Source organism: Anopheles coluzzii, chromosome 3 (genome assembly GCF_943734685.1).
Source record: "Anopheles coluzzii chromosome 3, AcolN3, whole genome shotgun sequence".
Taxonomy (NCBI): domain Eukaryota; kingdom Metazoa; phylum Arthropoda; class Insecta; order Diptera; family Culicidae; genus Anopheles; species Anopheles coluzzii.
Window position 1 is genome coordinate 42,521,062 of NC_064671.1, and position 10,082 is coordinate 42,531,143.

The 10,082-nt window shown below is 46.3% G+C and overlaps 3 protein-coding genes across 4 annotated transcripts in view; 2 read left to right on the plus strand and 1 right to left on the minus strand.

Annotated features, from left to right (window-relative positions):
• Positions 1 to 10,082, plus strand: part of LOC120956492 (neprilysin-1) — a 55,015-nt gene that overhangs the window by 11,855 nt on the left and 33,078 nt on the right. The gene's annotated exons all lie outside the window — the stretch shown is intronic.
• Positions 1,987 to 6,963, minus strand: LOC120956494 (ovarian-specific serine/threonine-protein kinase Lok). Of its 2 annotated transcripts, none has more exons than XM_040377991.2 (5): positions 6,175 to 6,963; positions 5,813 to 5,970; positions 5,374 to 5,742; positions 5,096 to 5,276; positions 1,987 to 4,473 (listed from the first exon to the last, which is right to left on the minus strand). In XM_040377991.2, exons 1-5 carry the CDS (start codon positions 6,365 to 6,367, stop codon positions 3,881 to 3,883), a joined length of 1,494 nt encoding a protein of 497 aa, XP_040233925.1. In that variant the 5' UTR covers positions 6,368 to 6,963; the 3' UTR covers positions 1,987 to 3,880. The 2 variants fall into 2 exon arrangements, with proteins under 2 accessions (XP_040233925.1, XP_040233926.1); XM_040377992.2 differs by having other exon boundaries at positions 6,226 to 6,960.
• LOC120956496 (maternal protein pumilio) lies at positions 7,273 to 9,987 on the plus strand. The gene is made up of 3 exons (XM_040377994.2): positions 7,273 to 7,701; positions 7,915 to 8,240; positions 8,316 to 9,987. The coding sequence occupies exons 1-3, from the start codon at positions 7,645 to 7,647 to the stop codon at positions 9,130 to 9,132; spliced, it is 1,200 nt and encodes a 399-aa protein (XP_040233928.2). The 5' UTR covers positions 7,273 to 7,644; the 3' UTR covers positions 9,133 to 9,987.

Sequence of the window (10,082 nt, forward strand, 5' to 3'; positions counted from 1 at the left end):
AAGATATCTATTTTTCAATCCAATTGCTAGTGTACGGAGATAAAAGTAACAGAATAATAAAATGGTGTCCTGCGGTGGTCTTTTAATACAGAAGCTTAAAAGCTTCCCGAATTAGAAGTGGAACTGTAGCGTCGTGTCAGCTGTTCAGAGTTCCATAGCAATGATCGTTAGTTCAAATCTAATTTGGTTTTTATAGAGATATTGAAAATTGGCTATAATATTACATTATAAGGACCTTTTTTTAACATATTACATAGATGACCAGAGATTGTAGCATCAATTTAAATACGATATCCTAAATAATAAAACACCAATTTCAGTAATTGAGTCGGATCTCTCTTAATCCTCCTCTCTACTCTTCTTATCTTTAATCCCGTTCACCTACACCACATCCCTTTTGAGCTTTTTTCGTGCCCAAATAAGAAGCCCAAATAACCTAAGCAACAGAAGTCCCTGTGTCTGCCATATCTTTACCGAGTGCAATGGATATATTGCGGATCACATCATCATTAAAAAAAAACTTTTATATTTCTCCGTATCAATAACCTTTAAATAGAATTGTAACCAAAACTACATGTAAACCAAACAAGCCTTGTTTTAATAAAATCTACGGATACCATTAAGTTTACCATTAACATTACAGTGCTATCCAGGAGTTCTCATAGCTGTGGAACACTTTATTTACTCTTTCTTAAATGAAATGAACTAAATGTAATGGGAATTGGACTCTATAGCACCCTTGTTGGACAAATCCAATAGGAATTTCCAAGGCCCTTGTCTGAAAAGAGTGCCAGAGTCCAATTAACATCGTATGAAGTTCACTTCCAATAGGAAAGAGTCAAGGAAGTGTCGCACAGCTATGAGAACCCCTGGAAAACCCTGTAAGATAGCATTATAAAGTCGAATGGAATAGATAGAAGGATATAAGAAGGTTAGTTATTCATAAACCTCATTTTAATGCTAGTTAAATTTAATTAACTTTGTATGTAAATGTGTTGGCATTATTGGTAACTTTTTCACAGAAAGTATTTCAGTTGTAGCAAACTGTGCAATTAAAGGAAAGGAATTTTGTTAAAAACAAAAACACGATCACGATCATATAAGCTAGCTAAGATCAATGTTGACCACCCCGCTTGCCTCAACTTAACCATAGTGAATATCAACGACCAATTGGAGACGCAAACACAAACAACTTTCCTGCTTAATTGACGACGTTAGCGCCTACGGCAAAGACAGACCGAGACGAGCCCCAAAGGCGGATACGGTAAGCCCTACGCAGACAAACAACAACCGCGATCGTGATAAACGCATGTGTGGAACCACCATCACACCATACCAGACGACTATTTTTTTTCCTTTTTTCGATTCATGTGTATTGGTGGTGTGCCCTAAAACCGAAACACTACCACCCCTTGTCAACAACATAGGAAGGTGGGTGAAAATGGTCCAAAAAATTTAACGGTACAAAGAACGCGACACGGGTGTGCACGATAAGATAACACAGACACGTAACGTTCCCCCACGGATCTCGTCTGATGGTGGGCTGGAACGTTCTTCGTTGCGTTTTAAAATCAAACGTACTGCGAAAATGACTGACACGTGTTTTGCTACATGGCGGGAGGGTATGGGTGTGTGTGTGTTGTGTGTGTGTCTCTTCCATTTGATGACGACAACCGGCTGTAGTCAACGGCCCCAACCTTGAGCAATGAGGAACTGTGCCCGGAATGAAGATCAACCCGGTGTGTAATGCGTATATGTTTGACCCCGTTGCGCACGCCGAATGCGCTATCAGAGTAGGCCAGGTAAAACAGGGGTGGTGTATTTCTGTATCCTTTGGAGGTGCTGATATAGCTTCTTGTAGGGCTTCTTTTCTGAACGGTTGTCATGCCAGCGAAAGGTCGGTCGAAGCACACACCACCAGACGACAGGCGCACAAAATTCTGTTTTCTCTATATTTTCTTTTCCCTCCGTATGATTACGTTGAAGTTGAAAACAACATTATTTTATTTCGGCAGTACTTCATGTTACAAAACTTAAATCAGACATTAAAATGATACTTTCTCAGGTAAGCTAGTTTAGAAAACAAAAACTAAACATTTCTCTCAATTAATGTTACCACCAATATGGCCAACGTTTGTGATTGCTTTCATACTCTTTGCAAATTGATACTCTTCTGTCATTTTTTAAACGTGGTTAGCCTCCTCCTGCTCCATCTCCAGACGCTCCTCATAATTATTTGCTCTCACACAACCGTCGGAATCGGATGACCGTGCAAAAATCTCAGTCCAGAGGTCCAGGAACGTCGTCATTTCGTCAATCATACTCGCAGCAATGAACTTAACGCTACTATCGCGCGCCCCGCTATCACCCGCAGTTTTGCAGTAGTCGAAAGCGAATTTCACAACAGATGGGGGACAGAGCGACCCGCGGCAACCCGCGGACCCCCTCTCAACCACCGGCCGGCTTGGGGAAGAATAAGAGGAGAGCGAGAGTGTGTTTGTGGCTCACTACTCTATGCTCGGCCTCTGAAATCTCAGTGCCTTCGTGAATGTTAGTGCACGGTTGATTGAATTAAATAACATTTCATTTCGCTTTCAAACAAACGGGCAACTGCCCTTCGCCCCCTTAGCCGGTGCACTTCGATGTTGGCAACACGCACACACACACATAGCCGCAACACGCACCCTCCCCTTTCGATGCTTTTTCTATGCTCTGTTACTAATCGCATCCAGCTTTCAGTTTGGATTTGCGGTCTCTGTGTGTGTATTGCTTTTTTGTCGATGATCGCGCTTTAACCTTGATACCAGCCGCGAACCGTTCCGGAAGCCGCCGCCACCACGAAATCGCTTATGTTACCAATTACAAAATAAAACAGTGCTCGTGTTACAGCAGATTGCTGATTTTGCTGTACTCTGGTGTGTGGTGGTGGCCCTACTACACACACAGTAACGGAGCGACTCCCCCTTCGCTTTCCCGTTTGGAGGCTTGGCTGCGGTCAAAAAGGACGTCACGGAACCGGTTTTCGAGCGAATAGATATGCTGGTAAGCAGCCCTTGCGATTGGCGGCGCGTGTAGATGGATGTGTGTTTGTTTTTCTCAGCTTTGGTAGACACACACACACAAAAACAGTGTATTTGGAGAATGGGTTTGCAGTTGAATGTTAAAAATCTAACATATTTTGGCTGTATTGTCAGGTCATTAGAATCTGAGTATAGTCGTGTAAACATTTACGCGTGCGTTTTGCATTCAAGGGGTGGATCATGGAATGATCGTAACGTTCTCACAACACAGCGACATCGGGATGGTGTACAAATCCTTTGCTTATTTAACAAATGTACAAAAGTTTATATTAAACATAATATCCCTAGCTATTGTTTCTGTACTTTTTCTTCGTTGAATAAGTAGTTTAAATGAATTCACGTGGTTGTTTCTAGTTCTCCCTTAATTTTTTAAAAAGGTGAGCTAAATGTTCAAGCAAAAACTAAACTGGACGGGAGCGTTGATAGGTATGAAAATTATACCGATGTAAAGGGATGAAATAAAACGTACAAAAAAAAAAGAATTCGACACGAATCAATCGATCCGATAAGTCTAAAAACAACTTACATCCACTGTAAACACGCACAGACAGCACATACACAGAGCCCTGCCTGCTGGTTGCTTCTTAATACTTCGACAGAGAGACGACGACGTTGCACACGATTTAACAACAGGTAATAATAAAAAAGAAAATCTCACATAACACAGCTCACAGCTTTTGCATCCTCGAAAAGCTAGCCGTTATGCGATCGTAACGGATCTTAACAAACATAGTGAAGAAAGAAGAAAGAAAACAACTATCCTTCCCACACCACTCCTACCTGCCCGGTCGTGTGCCGGCCTAGAGTCGTCTCTTGCGCTTGCTCGGTGGAGCAAAGCTGCTCACCGGGCTGGTGTTGTTGTTCTCCACATCCGAGGTAGTGGTACGCTTGGGGGCCGGCTCCTCCACCCGCAGCGATATCTTCATCAGCTGTTCTGCCCGGCCCACGATGTCCGGATCGCGCAACCAGCTGCTCTGGAGCAGGGTGTCGATCGAGGGCCGCGAGTGGGGATTGACGTTCAGTATGTCGTAGATGAGCTTTTTCGCAAGAGATGATACTTGCTTCCAGACGCTGTGGCGCATCTTGAAGTGGCCACGCTTGATCTGCTCCACCGCCGGCGAACCGTACTCGTCCGAGAAGGGCAGGGTGCCGCTTAGCATCGTGAACAGCACCACGCCCAGGCTCCAGATGTCCACCTTGCGGGTGTAGGACCCGCGGCCACCGGTTTGCAGCACCTCCGGCGCAACGTACAGTGGCGTGCCGCAGATGGTGCGCATGACCGAGTTTTTGCGCACGAATTTGCTCAGCCCAAAGTCGGACACCTTGAGCAGCGTGTACTCGTTGTGATCCTCGAGCAGGATGTTGTCCGGTTTCAGGTCGCGATGGGTGATTCCTGTGCGTGGTAGAAATAATTGTTAATAAAGTTGGCTGTAATTTCGTTTTTTTTTTTCTAATAATAATACGTATAGTTTGTCCAGGATGTACTATATTCAATCTGTATTCTATATTATACTTGATTTACAACCCCTCCTTGATATATAGCACATGGATGAATGAAACCATTTAAAACAGACAATCAGCTGTACGAAATTGGATCGCACATCCATATTCTAGCTTTACTTCATTCCCACTTCCTTCTCCACGTGAGATAAATGGGAACAAAAACCAAATGGTAATGCGAAGGTCAATAACACAAAACCCTCTAAGGTTCGATCTGACTTGGACGATTTTCTACCTGCAACATTCAACGAAGATATCCTCGTCTTGTGAATACGGCGGCCGTAAATCTCAATAGCTGACAGGCAGAACAGCTATGCGAAGGTTAAGCGCAAAAGGAAGGAAACGAGAAGCGGAGAGGATCTTTAATCTTCCCTCGCTGTATATACATATATACAAATCGGAGGGCTACTTCACAACCACACGAAATACGGAACACCCATTTTGGGCAACGATCGGATTCGATGAATATTGTTTTGTAAACGTTCGTTGCGTATTCACACAACATTCAAGCTTACCTTGCTCGTGCAGGTACTTTACGGCATGGCACATCTGGAGAAAGAACAGCTTGGCCGTCTTCTCCGGCAGAAAGCCTTTGCTAATAATGCGCGACAGCAGATCGCCACCCTTCATGTACTCTAGCACCATGTACACCGAGTCAGGTTTGTCGACGATATCGTGCATTTTGATCACGCAGGGCTGTTTCGAGTGGGTGAGAAAACAAATAAAAATAAAACCCATCAGTAATAACCCTCATAAATTCAACTTCATGTAAATACTGGAAAGATATGCTTACGTGGTCGAGATTTTTCATAATGTTAACTTCGTTCATCACCCGCAGTGGATCGTTCAGGAACTTTGGACGGCTCCGCTCGTTCAGCGGATCCTTCGCCACGTGCTTCATGGCGTACGGTTGGCAGGAGACGGTATCGTGCAGCAGATAGACCGTTCCGCACGCACCCGAGCCCAGCTTGCGGCCGACGTGATAGCGATCGAGCAGCTCCTTCGCCTTAATGTCCGACTGCATGCTGTACCGCAGATCGTAGTACACGAAGGCCCGTATGCTGACGCCCGCGATCGAGATGATATCGTTGTGCTTCAGGATCATGCATTTGTTCGGCCCAATCAGTCGCCCGTTTACGTACGTTCCGTTTCGGGAATGGTCCTGGAGAGAGGTTTGAGCGTTTACGTTTTAATTTAAAATAAGATGACTTCAGTTCCTGCTGGTTACGTACATGTATGTAGGTAGGGCTGGTTGTGTCGTTCAGATCCTTCTTGATCGTGAAGTGATGCTTCGAAATTCGGCACAACTTGGAGGGCGGAAGGTTGTCTTCATCCAAGATCAGATGGCATGTGCCTTCTCGTCCCACCTTAAACTCACTGTGGCGCAGGTCTGCAAAGAGAGGAAAAAAGAAGAATTAAACTTTCTTCATCACGTTCGAAATAGTAAACAAATAACACCACCAAATAACAAACGTTCCATTAACTCAAGGAAGTGTGGTACATAGATAGACTAATAATGGGTGCAAACTAGCAAAGATTTGGTATCAATTTACAGTGAAGTACACTATAAAATAAGGCTATAACTATTGGGTACCGTAGATAATAGACGGAGCACGAGAAACGTAGAAGGTGGGAATTTTAGTACCGAGGCTTTTCATTTTCACATGCTTGCCCAGCAGCTGGCCATAGCTAGGGTGCTCGATCGGTTGACTTTCCAGCGCCGTATCTTGCGTCATCTGGGTCTGGGTGGCCGTCTGTGTGTCCAGAATTGCTTCACTGTTTGCCATGTCGCTTCGATTGATGATGTTTTAATATTGCTTTTGCTTGCAGAAAGGAATAAAAATCACGACCCCGTGCGGTAGTACAGCACACTATACACTTGATTCCTAGTGCCGGTCAATAGACAACAGTTCGAACGGCTCAACACAAACGCTCGCCCACTGCACTGCACGGTCGGAAGAGGTTATTTTGGATAAAATTTTGCTGTGCGCAGCATTCAGGGATGCTACGACATATTTGAGGGAAGCTTTTCTTCTCACGCGCTGCCAGGACAAGATCGCGATGGAGGACGGTGGCTGGTTGTTTAAGCCGAATGCGTCTTTGTGTGCGTACAAGATGATTGTTGGTTGTTTTCTTTACGCCGCTTTTTATCCTTTTCCTTCCGCACGCGTGTTTTGACGGAGAGCGAGGGAACGAGATAACTAGCGGTACGCTCTGATAACCGGTTGTCGGTTCCGCTTTGCGCAGATCACACTGTTTTCAGGCTGTTGCTTATTTAGATGAATTTGTGTTTCGATTTCAAGTTGAAAGTTGGTTTTTGAACAGTAAAAACGAATCACTGAGCCAAGATTTTGCTTATCTATAGCTCAACTACGGAAACTGTGTTCGAACCATTTGCTCCGCAATGGCACAACGGATTCAAATGAGAAGTGATGAACACTGCACTGTAAACGGAGATGTGTCAAATTGATGAAAAGCGCGCACAAATAGAAAACTCACGTTTTTCTTCGACTTTTGGTTTGTTTTCATGGAAAATATTCCTATTTTTACAAACATTTCATCCCCATTCATATAAGGAAGATACAATTGTCGCAAATTCATTTTAAACGAGAAATTTTCAACGAGAATTTTAGATGGCCATCTTTCCTATAGCAATCTTGCACGCTGCTTCAACCAATCTGTCAAATCGCGATGACAGCTGTCGTCTTCGGTTTTCGTAAGACAAGGAAAAATCGTACCTGCAGCAAGTTTTCACTGCTCTCTTGAAAAGGAGATTTCTAATTTTCTTTTCAAGCGCCACACTAAAGCCACGACGAATTGTGCTTGCGGGTAACGGTGCGCTAGTGGGGTTTGGCTGCTGCTGCTGTGGGTGGTGGTGGTGTACGAGGAGGTGGGGAGATCTGCGCCGTGTTTTGGTTCGGGCTAGCTGGAGTAGTTCGCTGGAAGAGTGTAGAGTGGAAGGCAAGAGTGAGCTGCTGCTGTATCATAGTTCTTTGCCGTGCTGCTGACCAGTCAGTCCAGTAGCGAAATCACGTTTCCCAGCCACCGTTCACCACCGCACAAAATGTCCAGCAAGAAGGAGGAAATCGCCGACAGTTGGGAAGAGATCGACGAAGAGCGGGTAGGTACAGGGACTTGGTACAGACGCGTGGTAGTGGGATGCTGGCAGTGTAAATTTCGCTCCCATCCATCATCACATCACCATGGTGACCTTGTTGACTAATTGACGCACTGTTCTTTTTTTCCTGGTGTGGCTGATGTATGTGCGCTCGTGTGTGACACTTTCGGCGGCTGCATTTGGGTTTCCCCTTGGGTCGCGTACACCATCTATCAGTTGGCCAACGCGATAACGATACTGAAAAACTCCACCAGCCCCGGCACGGAACAAACGGACAGCGCTAAGCCACCGAGCGCGCCGTCGGGAAACGCGGCTCGGCAGAACTCCCTACCGCAGATGCTGGAGGAGGAGCTGCGCCCGAAGATGGTGGTCCGGCCGATGCAAATTCTGAAGCGCCCACAGAGCAGCGGTGGGTCGGAAGGGAAGAGCCCGGCCGACAGTAAGCCCAAGACACAGATCAAATCACTCGATCAAAGGAGACAGGAGTATGCCGAGGCCCGGTTGCGTATCCTCGGTTCGGCTCATGACGACGAAGAAGCTGAGTAAGTGGCGGCTGCATATGGCAACAGCTTAAGGCGCTGTTTTAATATTCGTTCTTCTATCTTTTTTGTCCACAGAACGAAGAAAACTACTCCTGCTACAAACGGATATCGAGTCAACAATGTTAACAATAACAACAGCTCCAGTGGGAATAGTAGTTCCAATCCAGCTAGCGGGAGCGTTGGTCCAGGCGCTGGTGGTGGTGGTGGTGGTAGTGGAGTTGGTGGAGAAGTAATGGCCGGGAATGGTGCAAATAACAATGCGTCAAACGTTTACCGTTATCACTCACCGTACCGGCAACAGGCCCCGATCGGAACGTTTCCTCCAGCGATGCAAAATGGGCCACCGGGTCGGGCGGCACAGGCCGGTCCGGGTCTGTACTACTCAACACCCAACCTTCACCACCATCCACACCATCCGCACCATCCCATGCACGGTACCCACCCGATGCATCATCCGTTTCCGCCGATGCCACAGCACCACCACCATCATCATCAGCAGCAACAGCAGCAGCAACAACAACTCAGTAGCCATCCGTACCAACACCAGCAACACTTTGCCCCGCTGCTTAATCATCAGCCCGCGGGAGGCGGTCGTGATGGCGGATGGTACGCCGGGGGCCGTAACGGTGGCAACGTACCCGGCGCGGCCGGATACTACCCCGGCAAGGGATACGGCGAAGGGGGTGGACCGATGTCTTCGCCACTGCTGGGACATGCACCGCCCGGTGTCATCCCCAACCATACGATGCCGTACAGTGGTGGAGCTAGTGGAGTGTTCGCGCAAGCTAACTCCCACGGCAGTACTGGAGGATCAAATGTCGTTTCGAATCAACACGTGCTACGTTTGCCTGCCGGGCCGGATGGTTCCCAAGGTTTCAACATGAGACGGTAGCCAACTGCTGCCGGTAAAGGTGGTCGTCCTGCCGATGGCGGTGGTGGTGGTGGTGGTGGTGGTGGTGGTGGTGGTGGTGGTGGTGGTAGACGGTGATATTCTTCTGACCATCTTTCCGAGCTCTAACACACTCAAAGCTGCCACGAAATGTATAAACGTGATTTTGCATTCGGTTTCCTAGTTCGACTCGGGCGGCGATGTGTTGTAGCACAATGATGCTATTGGCCAGCGAGCGAATATGTTGAAACGCGGTATAGTTTTATCCCTTATTTTGGTTTCTCCGTTACCGAGGCTCCCATTGGAACAGCTGCTATAGCATAGAACCTTTCCTCATTACTCTTTTTTATGTTTCCATAAACCCATTTTCATTTCTTATTCATTACTCTACTGATTACTGCTTACTCTGGGCGTGCTGCATTGCGCTCGCTGTGTTAAACCACGTAACTGGCAGTGCAAGTAGCTTCCCTCTTCCTTATCGCGTTTATGGATCCGCGTGTGTGCTTGCTGCTCTTGTAACACAAAAAAGCAAAGCATGTGTAACTGCTTCGCACGGAGACGCGTTTGAATTAAAAGAGAGACACGATGCATGTCCCCACTAGCGCCACCAGAGACAAGGAGGTGAGAGGAGGGTGGACATTGCATTCACGAAAGCCTCTAACCCGTTCTAGTGCTAAGGACACCTTTGTTAGTGTGTACAGTGTTAGTTAATGTGTACACATTGGCGCTAAAGGAAAGGAAAAAAACAACAACAATCATTTGCGTATATATTTTTAATGTTTTTTTTTTTTAAATATGTGTAGTATGAGTTATGTATAAAATGCGTTATAAATAATGATACTGGTGCAACTGAAGAAACTTGGTGTCCGGTGTCCCGCCGAACAAACATCCGAATAGCCCGAATCCCTGTAGTCACCTGTTGCCAGGGGGAACAAAGGGCACTTACGATGGCG

Excerpts from the sequence above, each read along its gene's own strand:
- LOC120956496 (XM_040377994.2), top strand. The coding sequence starts at position 7,645 with ATGTCCAGCAAGAAGGAGGAAATCGCCGACAGTTGGGAAGAGATCGAC. Across the intron at positions 7,702-7,914 it reads AAGAGATCGACGAAGAGCGG|TTGGCCAACGCGATAACGAT; the intron begins GTAGGTACAGGG and ends ACCATCTATCAG. Across the intron at positions 8,241-8,315 it reads CATGACGACGAAGAAGCTGA|AACGAAGAAAACTACTCCTG; the intron begins GTAAGTGGCGGC and ends TTTTGTCCACAG.
- LOC120956494 (XM_040377991.2), bottom strand. The coding sequence starts at position 6,367 with ATGGCAAACAGTGAAGCAATTCTGGACACACAGACGGCCACCCAGACC. Across the intron at positions 5,971-6,174 it reads TGCTCCGTCTATTATCTACG|ACCTGCGCCACAGTGAGTTT; the intron begins GTACCCAATAGT and ends CTCTCTTTGCAG. Across the intron at positions 5,743-5,812 it reads CCAGCCCTACCTACATACAT|GACCATTCCCGAAACGGAAC; the intron begins GTACGTAACCAG and ends ACCTCTCTCCAG.